Raw genomic sequence first — 20,571 nt, forward strand, 5'->3', positions numbered from 1 at the left:
CTCAAACCCTCTGTCTGGTTCTTTATCAACTATTTGCTTCAAGCCCAAACGCCCAAGCTCCCGCTCAAGGCTGAACACTCAACCCCCTGCTCAAGGCCAAACACGTAACCCCCCTTGTGCCAACAAGGCAGCTTGCAGACCCAGAGACCTCATTAGATTTGAGCTATAAAAACTCCCTCCTGCCGGGCCCCTCTCTCTCTCTTGCTATCTCTCTTGCTTTCTCTCTCTCTTGTGCTTGCTCTTTCTCTCTCTCTCTCTCTCTCTCTCTCTCTCTCTCTCTCTCTCTCTCTCTCTCTCTCTCTCTCCCCCTCTCTCTCTCTTCTCTTTCTCTCTTTTCTCCTCTGTTGCACTGCTGCAATAAAGATATCTTGGTTGCTCTGAGTGTTGTAGTCACTTTCCTTTTAATCTCCATACTGCTTTCCAGAGTGATTGCACCAATTTGCAGTCCCTCCAGCAATGTAGGAGTGTTCCCTTTTCCCCAAATCCTCACCAACATTTATTGTTATTTGTATTCTTGATAGTTGCCATTCTGACTAGAGTAAGATGAAAACTCAGTATAGTTTTAATTTGCATTTCTCTAATTGCTGGAAATATTGAACATTTTTCATATATTCATTGACCAGTTGTATTTCTACTTTTGAAAAGGGTCTGTTCAGTTCCTTTGTCCATTTATTGATTTGGTTATTTTGTTTTTGTTTGTTTGTTTGTTTGTTTGTTGTTGGTGTTAAGCTTTTTGATCTTTGTATATCCTGGAAATTAACACCCATTCTGAAGGCTGTCTCATCATGTTCTTGATTATTTCCTTTGCTGTGAAGAAGCTTTTTAGTTTGATGCCATCCCATTAATTGATTTCTAATTTTATTTCTTGTGATTTAGGAGTATTTTTACGAAAGTTCGTAACTGAACCAATATGTTGAAGTTCTGGGCCTACATTTTCTTCTAGCAAGTGCATTGTTTCTGGTCTAATTCCTAGGTCTTTGATCCACTTAGAGTTGATTCTTGTGCAGGGTGAGAGATAGGAGTGAACTCTGACTCTATTACATACGGATTTCCAATTTCCCCAACACCATTTGTTGAAGAGACTATCTTTTCTCTAATACATGTTTATGGGGTCTTTGTCTAGTATGAGGTGACTGTACTTATGTGGGTTTGTCTCTGTGTCTTCTATTCTGTTCCATTGGTCTTCTTGCCTATTTTGGTCAATGCCATGCTATTTTGTTATTATAGCTTTAATCATTTTTTCTGACCCAAAAGAACACATGAAAATAGTGTGGCTCTTTTTTTTTTTTTTTTCCATCTTGTATGTTTGCTACTTACCGGCTGTCCTGGCTGACCAACTCCAATGGGTCCCGGAGCTCCTGTTCTTCCTTCTTGACCTCTTTCTCCCTGAAAAAGTACAGTGGGCACTTTAAAATAAAACATAGCATAAAATAATCTGGAGATTTCAACAAGGATAAATACAAAATAGCCAAACTTTTAATATCCATAAACATGTTTAAAATCTGGAGAGAGAAAAACGAATTTAATTTGAATTTAAGTAAACAAATTACCCTCAAATGTTTATCAACTCTTCTTTAAATGCAATACAGCACTTTTCTCTTTCACAATCTATCCCATAGTAATGGTAAGATGAATGGCTTGGCAATTCATTTTGGACACCAATGGGACAAACTAATGATATTTGTGCTATTCCTGGCCATGATCCTGGAATGTATTCATCCCTTGTCCCTACTCTGTCCCTTCCCCCTCTCCCTTAAACTCTGTTTCATACTTGATCTCCTGTAGAATGCTTCTCCAATAACTCTACCCATAGAAACCCTGCTTTCCCTGGAGTCTCAATGTACTTATTGTTGAAATGTTACCTATGCTGACACTTGATTACATTCAGAGTACAGTTTTAGTGCTGCATCAAAGTCTTATTTTACTACTGCATCAAGGCCTTATTGTCCCAAACACATTTAAAATAAGCACTTCCACTCCATTCTATCCAGTCTGGTACAGAGCATCCCAGGAGGGCTGTTTCTTACTTTCTATTTCCCTGCAAACCTTTTTGTCAATAATTATTTATTCAGTGTCCTAGTTTCTCTGGTTCCTGCCCATCTATACTTATTTAATGTGAGCAAGTAGTAGTTGATGTGTTAAGATATTTTACTTCGCAATAACATATTTGTATGTTAATGTTTAAAGTGTGGAAACTCAAAAGAGCTACACATATTTTATGAGTGAGTGGATATTTAGAGATAAGCAAATTTTCATTTCAATCAAAATATGATTAATTGATTATTCTTGTGACAACTGCCCCTGGTCAGAACATTGCCGTGTCCAAAGATGCAAATGTCAGTAACTTCTGCAGGGAATCTCCTCATGTTTACTACGATTAGGCTGAATTGGGTTCAAATCACACTCCCCCAGGTTTTACAATAAATTCAATAGTCATCAATAGACAAAGAAACAATCATCCTTACCTTAATACCCTGTTGTCCAATACCAGGGGCTCCTGGAGGACCATACGGGCCAGGAGGACCTGGCTCACCCTGCAGGGAGAAAAAGTGCTATGTTAGGTCAACTTAGTAGTAGTCATTGAGCAGCTCTGAGATGTATAGTGTTGTGATAGGGCTTTGGGGGTAACAGTGGAACCTAGGATACAGCCTCTGCACTCAATCATCTAAAATCCATTTGGAAAGACAACAGAGTCCCAGAGTTGAATTACCTACTAGGCTTAGTGGGCACAGTCTCTAGGGCCCACAATACTTGTAGGAACCTGTGAACATGTTTCCATTTTAATTTTTTAAATTATTATAAAAATCAACATCATAATAATGAATATGTAATAATGAATTAAGCCTGAGTTGTATTTATCTTTATATTAACTCAGTCATACATTTTAAAATATTTTTTCCTGGATGAAGTGATCCTCTAAGGCAAACATTTTTAGGAAATATGAAAGCTGCAGTGTAGCCCTCACTCATTCATTAATATTTTTGTTCGGTGCTTTGGCAGACTCCAATGGCTACCCTCTCTCCCTGTCTCCTACCTGCTGGTAGAAGAACCCTGATCTGCTCATGACAAGGGCAGCTGCTCTTTGCTCTCACAGGTATGGGATGAATGATAAGTAATCTAACTCAAGCCTGGGATCCCCTTTCCCATTGCTACCCATTAGTCTGGGTTGATCACGTGACTCAGTTCTAACAAATGAGATGGAAGGGACCTTGCTGGATGTAAAGGAAAAACCTTTGGCCTCTGTCTTTTCTTTCCTACATGGAGATGTGGTAATGTCTTGTATCCATGATAAAACAATCTCTACTATAGGAGCCAAGAGCAGAAGAGGATCACACAGAGCACATGGAGAAGAGCCTAACTGTTGGATAACCTTGCTGAGCAGCCAGTCCAGTCCCGGACTACCTACTGCAAACACTCTCTTCACTCAACAGTGAGAGTTTTTGTGATTTAAGCCACTCTTAGTCAAGATGTTGTAACTCAAAGCCAAAACATTTTTAATTAATTCAGACTACCATGGGGCAGGCCCATAATAGAACTCAGGCATCTCAGAACTAGATGGGACCATGACACTCAACCTTCTCCATTTCCCAGATGGTAAACCTGAGTCCAGACAGTTACCTGGTCTGTCCCAATTCACACCTCAACATCACTCACAGATAGGACTTTTCCAGTCTCTCAGGCATCTGGCCCTATAACATGATGATAGGAAAAAGGATTCCAATTGCTATTGATTTCAATTGTCCTTTTTAATACTGCTAAGTTTTTTTCACTTATTAAAATAATATATTGTCACTGTAGAAGACCTGTCATATATTAAAAAGCATACATTTAAAGAAATTTTTAAATTACTTATCTATAATTCCTATTAATTTTTAGTGTGTTTCTTTCTAGTTTTTGTAAATACACATGAATTTTTAATTTATGCTAAGGAAGAGTTCTGAATACTCTTGTGTTTGAGTTAAATAATACTTGCTATTGAAAATTTCATTCAACAAAAAAGACAATTTTCATAAAACCAAAGATTTATCTCTTTGTGCATGCAAACAGAAAAGTGGAACCGAAATTGAGACTAACCTTCTCTCAGATTAAGGGAAATAAAAAAAAAAAACTTTTCATTAATTTTAAAATCTCCCTTTGCCCTGGAGACTTGTGATTTTGCAGGGGACACTTAACAATCAGAGCAATGTATTGTTAGTAAGGGAATTATTTTAGAGCAGTTGTTAACTTTGAGCATTGCAAAGGAGAACGAGAAGGGACAAGAAGAAATCAGTTCCCCAAAATATATACTCAAACTCAAGATAAATTAAAACAAAAGAAACCTGTCTTAAAATCAGTTGCCTGAGATGGGCACAGTGGTGTACAACCATAATCCCAGTGGCTCAGGAGGCTGAAGCAGGAGAAGGCTTGCAAATTAAAGCCAGCCTCAACAAAAGCAAGAATCTAAGCAACTCAGTGAGACCCTGTCTCTAAATAAAATATTTTAAAAGGGACGGGGATGTGGCTCAGTGGTTAAGTGTCCCTGGGTTCATTCCCTGGTACCAAAAAAAAAAAAAAAAAAAAAATCAGTTGCCAGAATTTTTGATTTTTTGGCAAATAAGTGGTTTGATATAAATGTATTTACTGTTCATGCTATTGAGGACAAGTCAATCTGGCAGATAAATCAACTAGAATTTACTTTTTAAAATCTTTGGGTTGTACTTGTTTTTCTGTGTAGTTTAAATCTAGAGTGGACACAACACAGCCGTTCTTATTTTACATGTTCTTTGTCAAGGAACTTCTCTCTTTTTATAATATCAGACATAAAAATTGGCACTAAATTTGAAGCTGATTTCTTAACATCAAAGTAAAAGTAAATGCTAAAAATTATTCAACTTTCTAGAGCAAATTTTTTGCTTCAAGGAACCTTTATTTCTTCTTTCTTTCTTTTACAACTTCTGTGCTCTGCACTCAAGTTGAAATCTCTTTGTAAATTGTGGACGTCCCACATGAGGGCCTGTTGCCATCACTCTGCAAATGAACACCAAGTACTTGTTCTGTGGAAGGTTAGGACTGAGAAGTCTAGGACACAGTTCCTAAACTTAGAGAGCTGGCTCAAGAGATGCACCATCAAAAAACTGCGATAATAATTTTAAACCCTAAGTTCATTTATTTTCTTTTCTATACTTCCTATATGTACTTTTGGTTTTGTAAGAGGCGATAAGGCATTTAAACTATGCATCTGATAGTGAACTTGAGGATTTTTGATTAGTGGGAGCTCTGCCCTACTCAGTACTTAACTACAGGTTTGATCAGAAACAAACCAACAGCACAGGTCTGTGACAAAGTTTCTTCTGACTACTTTCAAAGCATGGTTTGGTTATTATATTAAATGTGTGAACCAGGAAATCAAGAGATGCAACTCTGTTACTCTTGAACTTATGGGTTCCCCTTAGGCTTGGCCAAGTACCAAAAACAACTGAGAAATTTTTATTATTACTTTTTTCAAGGGAATTACAGGAATCCAAAATGATTGCTTTCCCTTACCTTAACACAGTCCCTCAGAAACATAACTTCACATTTCCCTTGCTTATATTGATTTCTCAGGAGCCTAACATCTCAATGTAGGACCCACTGACCAATAAAGGTACATAATTATTATTTTCCCTTGACCTTTCCTACAAAAACTCTTGTAGTAGTAATGGAGGTGGTCCTCATTGTAAAAGATGATGTTGAGACAAGACCAAGCATGGGAGGAGAGGCAGCACTCTACTTGGAATAGTTTTCTGGAAATTTACTGAGACAACACACTGTGGGTAATACTATAGGCTTGATTCCTTTCCTCCTATTATTCCTGCCCCCAACACTCACCAACACACACACACACACACACACACACACACACACACAGAGAGAGAGAGAGAGAGAGAGAGAGAGAAATTGCATGCCCATAATGCCTACAGTACCAACTGTACTTATTTCTCGACTTCACTTTCTTTGATGACCTGGGTCAACAGGTGAGGATAACAAAGAGGAGTAGCCCCCAAAGAAAGTCTTGTTTCATAATCTCTGTGATTGTGAATATACATGAATGTGACTGTGAACCATGTGTGGGAGCAATGAGACCACCTTGATCCTCCTTGGAAACTAAGAACACCCCTGCTTCTATGGACCTCAAGAGCAGAGGAAGCCCATATTTAATGAGACCGACTATTTCATTATCTCTTTTAATCTTATGATAATCCTAGAAAACAGGGGTTTGATTCCATTTATACTGTAGGAATATAATCTTTATTTTTTAATTGACTTTTCAGCATGCAGGGAATCTATGGGGTGTGGGAGGTATGGCTTTTGGAATTATCCCTGGTTCTATCACTTACTAATAATTTGAACTTTTGCAAGATCCCAACATGAAAAATGATGATGATTATATCTACCTTGCAGGGTGGTTGAGAAGATTCAAGATATTGTGTGTAAAATAGCTGTTTAATATATGTAGATTCAATTGTTATTCACCAGGTCTTTGTTGACCAAGCTGACACCAGGTTTTGTGCTCCATAAAAGGTCTGGTGAATAAAAATCTATGCCTATAATTGAGTACCAGTTTACATAATTAGAGACATAAATCAGATTGCGCCTGCACTTTGCAGAAGTTTACAATCTGGCTGGAGACACAAATGAATATGAAACAAAATACAAGCATGTAAATTATCTATAATAAAGATATTAACAGAGCATACAAGTCTCTGAGGCAGAAATATTTAATTCTGCCTCAAGGAACTGAGAAAGTTTCATGATAATGAGGGAATACTTGAGCTGAATGAAGAGGTAGCAATCATAGTGAACCTGGTAGGAAAGAAAAGGAGCAAAAGTTCAAAGAGAGGAAACTGTGAGGCATAAAATGACATGAAATGTTCTGCAGAAAGTAAGTACAAGGAGCCAGAAACAGAGTGACAACTGGGTCACTATCTGGAGCTGCACTGTCCAGTGGAAATACACAGTGACTATGTATGTAGTATAAATTTTTCAATAGTCTTATTAAAAAGATAAAAAGAAACAGGTGGACTATAATTAATAAATATATTTCACTTAAAATATCTAAAATGTTATTATTTCAACATGAATCAATATTTTAAAAGCATTGATGCTTATATTTTTCACTAGTCTTAATACTAAGTCCTTGGAAACCCAGTCTTATTCTGACAGCAATCTCAATTTGGATGAGCCACATTTCAAATGCTCAGTAGCTACATGTGGCTACTTTGTTAGACAGTTTCATAGAAATTAAAGAGCCTTGAGCATTGGGTCAGAACCATGGACAGTAACAACATTTAGGTGGAGGAAACATGGAAGTTCTAGCAAGACATCTTGCAGGAGGCTGGAGGAAAGGAGCATTTCAAAAGTCATTTCTAAAGACAGACGTAGTACCTTTCACTCACAGACTTGGTCATCCTCCAGTCTCTTCTACCTAAGGAAAGGGTTCACAATCTCTCCTGTGTCAAACCAGAATTGAGGGGACTATTCTTCCTCTCCTCCTCCCACCATGTGTAATGATTATATCCCAAGTACATGTCAGTATGCTTCCTAAATGTGTCTCAAACTATCCCCTTCTCCATCTATATCTCTATAGTCTACACCAAAATCAAAACACTTTTTGTTCAAACACCAGCAATGTCCTTATAATATCTTACCTGCACACTCCAGTTTGTTCCCTCCATTGCTATCAGATAAATCTTTTAATTTTAGTCTGAACAAAACCTTTCAAGGCTTTTTCCTTTGCTCATAGGACATAAACAGAGCTATTTACATGGTATGATCCTACTGTCTCTTTGGTTCCTTGCCCTTGACTTACTCCCTCCTGCCACAGGATATTTGCACATGACACTCTGTCTGGGATGCTCTTACCTCTCTCTTATCTGGTTATTCTTTCTCATCTTTCTTATACTAATTTAAGAACCATGGCTTGAAGAAGGGTTTTTCTGATCAGGTGAAATCTCTATTGTAGACACTACAGTATAAATAGCACCATTTTTCTCTTTTTCTGTATACTCACTACATTGGCAACTTTGCCCAGTAGTTATATGTGGCTACTTTGTTAGGCAGTTTCATAGAAATTAAAGAGCCTGGAGCTTTTGCATTTCTAAGTGTGTTAATAAGCCTTTCCACTAGACTATAGGGAGGATGCACGTAATTTCACTTTGCTTTGCATTTTCAATGCAAAGCTAACTACTGTCACTCACTCAACCACCCATGCGTTAAACATTTACTGAACATCAGCTAGGGAGTAAGGATCATGCTAACTGTCTAAGACAAACAAAAGGAAAACTTGGTCTAAACCAGGAGAAGTTGTGTCTGTAAATGCTCCTTTAGGGTCATATAAGTTTCAATCAGGAGCAATTGTACATAAATTACCTAATGATATCAAGGGCCTATTAAACAGTTTCTTCTACAAACTCACCTAAGATACAATTAGTCTCTTTTCCAGCTGAAAAATTAACAAAATCACAATAAATAGCTTAAGGTTAAAGAACAGTTAGGCAAAAGAAAACCCAATGCCCCCCATTCCTGGCACTAGCTGTAACCAAAGCAATCTTCTTTTTTTCTAAGACAATAAATGGTTATCCAATTTATTGAAATACTGAGTTGTGTAAGAAGAGAACTTTACCTTTTCTTGGATCATACAATTATGAATAATTTCATCATTCCTTGGGATCTTTTTAACATTATGATAAAGATATATTAGCATCTTATTCAAACCATTTCTCAGATATGGATGACACCAGCTGTACTATATGCTAAGTCTTGTGGCAGTGATGCTCATGCATTCCAAAGGGAAGAAAGTGAGGGACAGTATTTTTGTAAGTGCAGAGTGGCTTGAGCACAGCCAGGTTCCATCCTCAGCTGAAACTCCATGAAGTCATGAGTACACACAGAGGCTTTGGAGGAAAAAATCAGAAAAGGCCCTTTTCAGAAAGAAGGAAGGAAGGAAGTGAGTGAGCTAGTAAGTGAGCTAGTGAACAGGGGATAAGAAGATAGTATTTATCAAGTACTTCTTAAGTCAGGCTCCATTTTTGTACCTAATTTCTCTTGTTTCAGAGGAAGTGTGTGTAATAAAAGGCTATTTTCAGAAAACATCAGAATAAACTTGGTCTACATTATTGTAAACTAATATATATTGTCGAATTAACTGCTTCATAAAAATTACCAACATCCAAGGTTCTCACTATGAGACAGGTGCTCAGTGTTCTATGTTCTAAAATAGCACAAGGGAAGGTGGAAGAAGAAGGCAATTTATCTATAAAGATCAATTAATACATAATACAATATCACAGTGTTTTTAACTACTTGAGGATTTAAATAAGGTACTTCACCTTGGGAAAAGACTTCAGGGATATCTCCTTACGCTCTTTGGCCCTAACTCCACAGCTCTAACGCTAACAGATGGTCCATCCATGCCACAGTCCATCCCTAACTCCCAGGAACACAAAGAGTATCTTGTGTTTTAACTCATCTGATCCTCACAACCGTAAGAGCTGGGTGTGTTATCAACTTGCCACATGGACAAGAAAATGGAGTCCTAGGAAAGTCAAGGAACTTGCGCAAATCACAGCGTTAATAAAGCCAAGGCCTGGTTTCCATCCCAGCAGTTTGGCTTTAAAACAATGACAAACTGCCTCTTGAGACTTTTCCATTCTATTCTTAAAGAATTTCGAAAATAATTTCATTACAGACTAAATTCATTTCTTTGGAATTGGATGAAAACTACAAAACCAGATAGTTATAATCTATTTATAACTGAAGGCCCATCATATGAAGACAAAGATTCTCTAAAAGAAAAAATATGAGCCAAGATGAAACATGATATATACAAACTGACTCACTTGCATTTCAGGTACATATGTCTACCTTCTCTCTCTCTCTCTCTCTCTCTCTCTCTCTCACACACACACACACACACACACACACACACATACATCATAGCCCAGCTGCTAAGTACCATATGTATCAGAGATTTGCATGGAAATCATCTACCTTGAAGCTACTGGCTGACATTCCACATGTTCTGGCAGCCACTTCTCGTTGTCACTGTATCAGTTGTCTCATGTCAAATGAGTTAATAAGCTCATTTAGAGTCCTGGTGGGCAGATGTGTGTACAGGTCACAGCACTCTCCACAATAAGAATTGCTAGATTACTAATGACTCTTTCCTTTTAATTAGGCCCAGTACAGAAATAGCATTTAGACTTTGACATTCACGTAATTTGGCTATGATCTTCCTTTAATGGATACTTATAATTACAGTTATAAAAGGATTCTTCCTGTAGATTGAACAGTCACAACTGTGTTCAAAGTTGTTAGCCTGTCAGAAGGACCAGAAAGCATTATTGGGTTTGATAACTAGAAAAGCTGACATGTTCAAGGACCCTGTTTTTAAAAATGGTTTGCAGGTAGTCAATTCTGCTCAGAGTTGTGAACTCAAGATCTTTCTGTTTGATTAATTATTCTTTACTAGAAACTACAGGTACTACATATGTTTCACCTTATATTTACTCCACCTCACATTATGAGGATTTAAATATCCTGTAACAAATCCTGATTTTTTAACGGGTTGAAAGCAACAGCATGATATTAGGAGATTGTTAGGTATTTGAGTTATATGAGAGCTGAAATAAATATATACAAGATGCCTGTTTGAGGAGAAAGTTTAAAATTCTGTATAGGTATTCGAATTTGTGGTGTTGAGCTATTTCCACACCACAATTTGGAAATATTAGTTATATTAATAGGTTAACCTACTAAAGCTACTAAGCTAAACTTTGGACCAACTTAAGTTTTTAAGTAATTATCAAAACAGAAATGTGTCTTTAAAACAACCAAATCTTCAGTAGTGATTCTTCTGCTCTAGTGAAAATAGTAACTATGAAAAAGTGACTAATTATATAGGCAAAACAAAAAAAAAATCCCAAGTCTTTATGACACTTTTAGAAGAAAGTACAAGTAGAAATAACACATTAGGTTATTATGTGTTATTAATATTATTATGTTATTATTAATAATTATTATGTTATTATGTTATTAATGCATGAAAAGCTTTTAATGGGTCACATCAGTGCTTCACTTACTCTGTATTACCCAAATAGGATGGGAAAAATGGTCAACATCCCTGAGTGCTACCTCCCTCCCTCTGATTCCACCTCCATATTCCAATTTCTCTATGGGTTTTCTTAACATTGAAGAATCTAAATTGAACATAAAGCAAGACCCAATTTCATGTGTAAGAGGACTTCAAGTCTTGAAGGCAGAAGAAGAAAACAAGAAAAAAAACTTACAGTAAATATGAACATTCTAAAATAGCACAATGGAAGGCGGAAGAAGAAGGCAATTTATCTATAAAGATCAATTGATAAATAATACAATATCACATTATTTTTAACTATTTCAGGATTTACATAAGGTACTTCATCTTGGGAAAAGACTTCAGGGATATCTCCTTATGCTCTTTTGGCCCTAATTCTACAGCTTTAACACTAGGATACCTCCGAGTGTCACAGCTGCTTCTATCCATGCCACAGTCCATCCCTAGCTCCCAGGAACACAAAGTCTATCTTGGAAAGAACAGATTTGCATGAGGCTTGTGAAGAAAGTATGCTTCAGAAATAACCTCAGAAAGACATCAAGAAATGGCAAAAATGACCTAATTTGGGTTGGACCCACCCAATGTCCCACTGGGTTTATTTGTCCACAATTAATTTTGGTAACTTGTTCTCTGTGATTTGAAAGGTCTACGCAGTGAGACATTTTTTTCTATTTATGAGAGCTCCTTTGGCAGCCAGATGTGATTGCATCCTGGGCTGCCACTGCAGCCCCATGGAAGTTGGTAGTCTTGGGTTCACAGGGACTCCAGTCTTTCCTCAGAGCCCAGAGAGCGCTGTCTCCTGAGTTACATTTCAGTTTGGTCCTAGGTATAAAGCTTCTTGGCCACCGATGTGATTATAATTCCAATTTATTTCACATACAGACTCCTGGGATATTCTTCTCATGAATACCTCCACGTGAGCCTTATGTGCGAAAGAAGTTGAGGTGGCCTCTGAGCCAATGTGTCATTCTGAGAAACATCTATGTTTTGTTGCTAAGGCAACAAGGGCATTCAGTGCAGAATAGGAGCTACTTTACATGTGGAAAGTATTAATGACAGAAATGATTTGTAAAATGGCCAGAAGCATTTTTTCCCTTGATTTAATCCATGTTGTTTTTTCTTTTTGTCCTTTGGCCACCTTTTCTGAAAAACCTTTTGATGAAGAACATTCTACTCCCAGAGCAACAGAAAGTGACTGTAGTTGATGAGAGACCATTCATAAATTCAAAAATATGGGCATATACCATCTAGAAACTCACAAAATCTGCAAATGTTACAAGCCTAAGGTTTCTATTTTAAGGTCTCATAAGAAATACAGTATTTAAAAATGCAAAATTAGAATTGCTGTTTTCTTTTCCCCAAGTGATCCCCTTCCTTCTTTTCCTGTTACTTTCAGATGAACATTATAGTCAAGTAGAAATGCACCTTTCAACAGAGTGTTGTACTCAGCCAGAATAGACTAGAAGAGAAAATATGCAACTTCCATACTGTTCAAAAGTAAAGCATTTATCTCAGAACAAATATTCAGGAGATTCAGCCATTTTTTGTTAAGGGATAAATAGCACAGGGTAGTTAAGAACATACTTCTGGGTTTGAATTCTGATTCTGTCCCTTACTAATTTCATAGACTTGGACCCTTTCCTTAAACTCCTTGTGCCTCGGTAGCCTAATTTGTAAGATATCAACAAGTATTACAGAAATTACAAAATAAATAATCCTCCCTATGCTCATTAGAAAATGCATAATTATGGGCTGGGATTGTGGCTCCAAGGGAGAGTGCTCACCTCGAATGTGTGAGACCCTGGGTTCAATTCTTGGTACCACATAAAAATAAAATAAATATACTGGGTCCACCTATAACTAAAAAATAAATATATTTTTAAAATGCACAATTACTGGATTTTAGGGATTATTTACATAAATTACAAGATCAGTTTCTTGAAAACATTTTCTAATAAAATGATAATGGGTGAAAATAAAGAAGCCACTATCTAATACAACATTGTTTACAGGCCTTCAAAATGTAGAAGTACTTTCTGGGAGGCAAGATGAAATCATTCCCTGAAAGCTGACTTTTAAGACAACACACTAATAAATGTATAAAATGCAAAATAAGGGTCCACTAATGATCTACGAGACATGGATCTCTAGCTAATGGATCCAAAGTGTAGTAGAAATCATATAGAAAGCAGTAATACTCTAAGAAAGGAAGAGTTGAGAGACCTCTATCTACACTTGTGACCTTAAACCAGAAATAGCACTAGAGGGAGACAGGGAAGCTCACATGACCTCCTTACAGCCTCCTAACAACTCCCAACATTGCCTAGAAATGACACCTTTTCAATTGGCAATGATCTTCTGTGTTCACTTGGCAGTGAACTTTGTGATTCAAACCTGAGTGTTAATTTTATGTCACGTATATTTTATTACAATTAAAATTTCAATTTAAGGAGATGCCCTTAGGAAACAGACGAACTCCTCCAATACTTCTGGAAAAAATTACTTCTTTTATGCCTATGCTATAAAACTCAAACACAAAGTGCTATTATGTCAGAAAAATCATAGCCACTCCTCCTTCCCAGAAAACCACACTTGACTCATTATTTATTAAGAACTAATGCATTGTCTGAATTAAAAACCAAACTTTATTCAGATAAATTGTTCTTAAAAAAAAAAACTGGGGCTGGGGTTGTAGCTCAGTGGTAGAACACTTGCCTCGAATGCATGAGACACTGGGTTCAATCCCCAGCACCACATAAAAATAAATAAATAAAATGAAAATATTATACCCATCTACAACTATAAAAATATTTTTAAAAAACCACCTAAGTAGTAAGTAAGTCAATTAAACACAAAGAGATATAATCACATGATGCCAGCTTTCTGTGGACCTGTCCTCATCACCACTGTTGCACAGTCACCATTACCGCACACACACACTGCTCCCAGCCCAGCACCTCCCCAGAGCCTCAGGAGCTGATGGAGTGGCCTGTGCTTCTAAGGCAAGCCTTTGATCTCCAGGCTTTATTTCTTATTTCCAAAATAAAAGTATTGGGCTGGTATGATCTCTAAAATCATTTATGGCTCAAACATTCTATAATTCTATCGATGTTACAATCTCCTGCTCTGATCCCTGATTTTAAGCCTCTATTTCACAAACATGAACATTATCATCTTAGGTAACCAATGAATTCTAGAAACATGCACGTGCTATCAAAATATAGATCTTTTGCATGCTGTGGGATTTCACCTATAGTCAAAGCAATTTCAGGAGAACTTCTACTCAGTATTCAACAAGGCATTTCTTTCCCCCAGAGAAAATTAATCAGGGGCAAGCACTGGAAAAGACAATCTCCCCAGATGAAGCTTGAGCCTGCTCCCTCTGAGAAGCCCATTCTATTTTAATTTGTCAATTAAAAGTAGCCTGGGAAATCTCAAACTGTCATTATCTCATTAAAATACTATACTTGTCACTCCCTTTCTTCTCTCTGAAAAGTTAACACTTAAATAGCCCAACTGCTCCTACAACTTAAGTCCAATATTGCACCCTTAAAAGATTAGCTTTTTCTAGGGTCAGTTGGGAGAGCAACTTCTATAGCTAACAATCGCTACAAATTCTACACAACTTCAGTCACGAAGCCAACACCATTTTTTGGAATATTTACTACATCTGTGAAATGTACTAAGCATTGAGAACAGTTAAAAAGAAACCAAAAGGATTGCTTTTAACAAATCAAAGTCACTCTTTTGGGAAAGGGAATCTTATAACCAGGTCTTTTATAGACCCTTCTTGATATCCTCGATTTGTATTTAGTTCTCACTAAACCCCTCCCTGTCTGTCTTGCCTTATTATCAATGGGTGACATTACAAGCAGGGCACTGATAGTTGTGGTTGCTTAATCTCTGTTGGTATAACAGATAAGCTCCATTCCTTAATAAACTGTATACTAAGATGGCATTGTATGTGGACAAGAGAATATTTGAATTGTGTTATTTTGTAGTGTTTTTTAGTTTCTAGTGAGCCATAAAATGACTAAAGGACAGGAGTAGGAAAACAATACGGTGAAGAATCTAGATAATGGTTTATGTTTAACAATGTCCCCCTTGAGTAATAGACTAATAAATGATAAAGCTATGCCACTGGCTTCCTGCATATACTTGATTGATTCTGTGTGTACACCTGCAGGTTATTAAGTATTTCCAAAGATGCTTCCTCAAAGAGGCCATTGATGTCAGTCTAATAAAAACATGCGTTACCATAAAGCCACGGGGTGGAAGGCACTCTGCCTGTCTCTAATCACAGGGTAAGATTACCTTATTGCCCTGAAATCCCTTTGGGCCTGGATCTCCTGGAGGTCCACCAAAGCCCTGCTCCAAGATGAAAACAAAGAATTAGTTCTGTGTACAAAAGGCTAACCAAGAATGAGCCTTTCTTTAAGGTTCCTAGATATCCTGGAGTTAGAAGTCAGACCATATAGCTCAGAGTTACATTGGCATCAGATTCATCAAGAAACCGAATGACGTAAAATTCCGAGTTGAATGAACAGCTTCTAAAATAGCACATATGCTGAGAGAAAACATCTTATTAATGAGGTATTTGTTACCTAAACCTGTGTTTCTAAACTTATTCCCATGCCAGACTTTGAAAAAAAATTTTTTCTTTCCTATTAAGCAATTTTTTTTTAGTATCTAAGCCATATAATTGAAATTAATCATTTCCAATAACCAGAAATACTGGCTTGCTCTGACAATTTCAGGCCAAAGCAAAGAAGTTGTTGGCTAACTAGATTCTATGTAGGAAACCTTTGGTAAAAGTACAACTTTCAGCAAACTTTCTGAAAAGTTAAAATTAACACTTCACACACATATATACACTCAGTGTAACTTTAGAAGAAACAAGTCCCTAGGCTGGAAAACAAATTCAGATTATTTTCTGAAATCCATGCAATTTGTCTAAATTAAACAAATTCCTTAAATGATCATTCCATATTATAGAGGACTAAGTACTTATAGTAATGGAAAAATACAAATATTATAATTTAGAGAAAAGCAAAACTCTTCCAATTATAGCAGCAATGCAAAAATACTCTGAATTATTCTCATCTCCTTAAGGTGCTCAGTAAGTAGATTTGCTGGCCAGTACCTGTCTTTAGGGAGCCTGAGTTAGCTAATCAAAACATTAGGAAAGTTGTTTTCAAACTTTGCTGAAAAATTGGAATCATCTGGGGATCTTTAAAAATATTGATATCTGGTTCCAATCTGCAGACATTCTGATTTAATTGGAAGAGGGTACAAGTGGGTAAAGGGATTTTTTTTAAAAAGTTTCCCAGGTGATTCTAATCCAAACCTAGATCTGGTTTTAGTAACCTTACCTGAAGTCCTTTTGGTCCTTGTGGTCCAGATGGCCCTGGAGATCCCTGTGTAATAAAATTAATCGTAAGTATCTATAAATATCTATCTCCTAAGGGCAGTTATTTTAGGTGGGAGGAAAGGGAATGTCATGTGGCAACAGCCAGTCTTCCCTGGTTATCCAAACACCAAAGCCAACAAGTTGAAATGATTATATAACAAGAGACCTCAGGTCAGACTTTGTCTTAATAAACAAATTCCATGAAAATCCAATTGTACATGTCAGTTTTTAGCCTACACATTGACATTTTGATCAGAGTAAAGCAATTACTTCACAAAATCCTTTAGAAGGCAGCATGCTTGGTAGAATAGTTTCCTTCCAATAAGGAATGTCACTAGTTAACAATTTAGTGAGTTATCATTGTATCTAGATTGCTCTTTTGTCCCTCTTCAAGACATGGAACTTAGCAAAATACTGTTATTTTAGATATTATACGAATAATATCTAATTTCTCCTTTCCCAGATTCCCATTTGTTATGAATAGAGAACTATCAATTTACTTACTCATCTGCCTCATTTTGACATTGAAGTATTTATGATTGCTATTTTAAGTAGTAGTATAACAACCATCTCTGTGTACAAATTTTTGTCCAACTTCTGATTCATTCCTAAGAATAGTTTCCTAGAAGAAGATAAACTGAGGCAGAGACTAGAAACACATTTAGGGTTCTGCATCACTCTCCCTTGCCTCTCCTACCACATATAGAAAGAAACTTCCTCTGTGAAGTTTGTTGTCCATTCCTATCACCTGAATATAGAAAGCACATCTTTATCTTATAGAATACCCATGAAGACTGAATATCATATACTAGTTCATTGTTTGCTAATCTGATTTGTGAAATAACATTTTAATGTCTTAATTTCATTTATCTGAAAGCTACTATGCTTGGACATTTTTCTCATTTCTCTTTTGTATCTCTTCATGCTCTTCATATATTTTTCTTATAAATTTTCTTATAAATTTGTGTGAACTCTTTGTATCAAGGACCCTATTTCATTGAACATAAGACACATTTTTTTCATATATTTGGATCTCTAACATTGGAGATTCTTAGTCAATCACATCATATATTTATACAATCACATCAGATTGGCAGTATTTTCTTTCTTTTTGGTACAGAAAATAATGAAATACATAATATCTGGCATCTTACTCAATGAAAATATATTAATTATTTGTCCACCATTTTTAATTCATGTTTTTCCAGGTAATGTTTGACTTTGGTTTTTGTCCTGAGTGTCCTTTCTTCTGTATTTCCATGACCCCATGTTCATCTCACATTTTTCAGTTGTCCTCTAGGAAGAACCTCATCATTAAACTTTTCATTTTGCCCAGAGATAATTACTACACTTTGCAGATCCACCTGACCTTTAACTCTATAGTAGTTTAAAAGCTTCCAGGGAGTCTCAAACTATTTTAAGTGTTTAATTCCATGGACCGGTGTCATTACTGTATCCTCTTCTTTTAACTTTCTGCTTTACTTTTTCTCCTTATCTTCCTCCCATAATTAAAGATATTTTAAAAGTTAGTATCTTGGGGGCCTATTGTTAATAGTTCTTACTGATAATGAAAGCTATTTAGTTTTACTCTGTACTTTCTTGGATCTTTTATCGTTATGTTTTTTAATATTTTCTATATTCTTGTTCTATTAAGAAACTTTTTAACATACTGAATACTGTCTCTAGTTTAAATTCTTCATCGGTGTTTTTATTTTAGCTAAAATAAATTCAAAATTTCAAGCCACTATCCATGCTTAGTTCTTCCAAACTGTTTTTAACTATTTCACTAATTTAACAGAGTTCTTCACTCTTTGGAAAGTGTCTGATCTCAGTGTTTACATCTAGAGAGAAAATAGATTAAAATGCAGTGTTGGAGTTTGAATTGACTTTACTGGTTATCTCATTCTTCCCACCATGACTTTGTGTAGATCTGACCTCAAATGTTAAGGTATTGCAGAACAAAGTCTTAATGCCCTATAAGAAAGGCATTGGGCCTTCACTCCCTAGGTTAGGCCTCCTTTTGTTTGCTACTTCATGTTCCACATATGTGAAAATTGATCCATTGATTCTCCATCTCTTTTAGAGCCACATAATTCACCCCAGGAATTTCCTCTTAAGAAAACAGACCAAAAGGCATCACAGCTGTTAATATTTATAAAACATCCTCCTTACTTTGTCACCTTTTATTCCTGGTTTACCACATTCTCCAGGTTCACCCTAAAAAATAAATGCATAAAGTGAATAAGAGGACATTTACAGACAGTCAAGAGTAGGATTTTTCTTAAGATTCCCAGCAAAATCTTATGACATGAGCGCTCCACACAAATTCTCTACAATTTTATCCTCAATACTGAGATTTGCATGGGCATTGAACTCTGAAAACCTTTCTCCATCAGTTGTCCTTAACTTGACAGGATCAAACCAGTGATGCCACCTAATGAGTTGTGACATATTGTTAGAGGAATGAAATTAAAAGGAAAGTAACTGATCATCCACCATGTATTAGAAGGGTACCGTGATAAGTGAGCAAGGTCAGCTGAGAGACAGGGGCATAGCAGTGAGCATGCTACATATTTTCCATTATTATGCTCTACTCTACTCTCTTCTCTAGAATGTTGATTAAAAAAACTAACATTGAAATTATGCTTTAGAAATTATTAATGGTTTTAACAGACATTTATGACATTACCTGTCTGATATAGATATTATTAATCCAGTTTTACAGACTGAAAATTTGCAATTCAAAAAGATTCAGAAAATGTGGTCTATATACATAATGGAACACTACTTAGCCTGCAAAATGGAAATCCTATCATTCATGATAATATGGATGAAACTAGGGGACATAAGTTAAATGAAATTAGCCACACAGAAAGAAAACTGCTTCATGATTTCACTTCTATGGGGAACCTAAAAAGGTTGAACTCACGGAGGCAGAGAGTAGAATGGTGGTTACCAGGGGTAACAGGTTGGAGTTTGGGAGAAATTGCTCAAAGGATATAAAATTTCAATTAGAGAGGAGCAATAAGTACAAAAGACCCATTGCACAACATGGTGACTGTAATTAGTAACAGCATCTTGTGTTCTTGAAAAGTATTAGAAGAGCGCATTTTTAAGTGTTCTCATCACCCACATACACACACACACATACACAAAGTGGTAACTATGTTAGGTAATACATAAGTTCATTAGTTCAATCTAACCATTTCACAATGCATACATATTTCAAAACAACATATTGTATTTTACAAACTATAAAATGTTTGTCAATCAAAATTATTTTAAAATAAAAGTAAATATTTATTTTAAAAAAGGTTAAGTGGTTTGCCCAGATGAGAATTAGGATCTCTGAATACTAACTCATCATATCAGACTTTGAAGACTTCTAGGAGTTAAAAGTAAAAAGTCACATCCAATTAGAAAAATGACTAAACTTTCATAATCATAATAAATAATCTCTTACTTATAAAATGTTAGCATTTTCAAATGCTTTCATATATATTTACTCTGAGTCTCAAATCAATTCTTATTTTTAAGAAAAGGGAACAATTGGAGAGATTAAAAGTTTTACTTACACCTACATGCTAGCTATCTCCTAACCCAGTGCCTTCAATATTAATTTCTGCTTCTGCTGCAATTTTGTTATCTATGTGCTGTTCTAGGACATGCTACTTGGTGTGTCACTATTAACATAAGGAAATTGCACCAGAATGTAATTCAATGCATTGCTTCCTTCATCAAGGAAGTTGTGTCATGGGAAATAACTGTCAGCTGAATTTAACAGTGTTGATAGTAATACAGTAAACTTATATTCTGGTTTAAGCTTTTTCTCATTGCTACCAGCAAACATTAACGAGACTGGCAGCCAGCCTGAAGACCACATGTAGAATAGCACTCCCCTAAGGAAGGAAATAACAATTGTAATCACCAATTATGGGTGCAAAGTGTGTGCCAAAGCCTTTACATGATTGCTGTCTCCATAAGTATATCACCTTGCACAGTACATAATGTACATATATAAGATATATGTATATATCCACATATATCC

General features: G+C 36.2%; 1 protein-coding gene across 1 annotated transcript in view; it reads right to left on the reverse strand.

Annotated features, from left to right (window-relative positions):
• The window catches only part of Col28a1 (collagen type XXVIII alpha 1 chain), a 160,377-nt gene that overhangs the window by 122,321 nt on the left and 17,485 nt on the right, over window positions 1-20,571 (reverse strand). The window contains exons 8-12 of the mRNA XM_026391533.2: window positions 18,696-18,740; window positions 16,486-16,530; window positions 15,428-15,481; window positions 2,466-2,534; window positions 1,318-1,386 (exon numbers count right to left, since the gene is read on the reverse strand). Of these exons, the coding sequence (XP_026247318.2) occupies window positions 1,318-1,386; window positions 2,466-2,534; window positions 15,428-15,481; window positions 16,486-16,530; window positions 18,696-18,740 (282 nt within the window). The remainder of the gene's footprint in view (window positions 1-1,317; window positions 1,387-2,465; window positions 2,535-15,427; window positions 15,482-16,485; window positions 16,531-18,695; window positions 18,741-20,571) is intronic.

Source organism: Urocitellus parryii, chromosome 3, assembly GCF_045843805.1.
Source record: "Urocitellus parryii isolate mUroPar1 chromosome 3, mUroPar1.hap1, whole genome shotgun sequence".
Taxonomy (NCBI): Eukaryota; Metazoa; Chordata; class Mammalia; order Rodentia; family Sciuridae; genus Urocitellus; species Urocitellus parryii.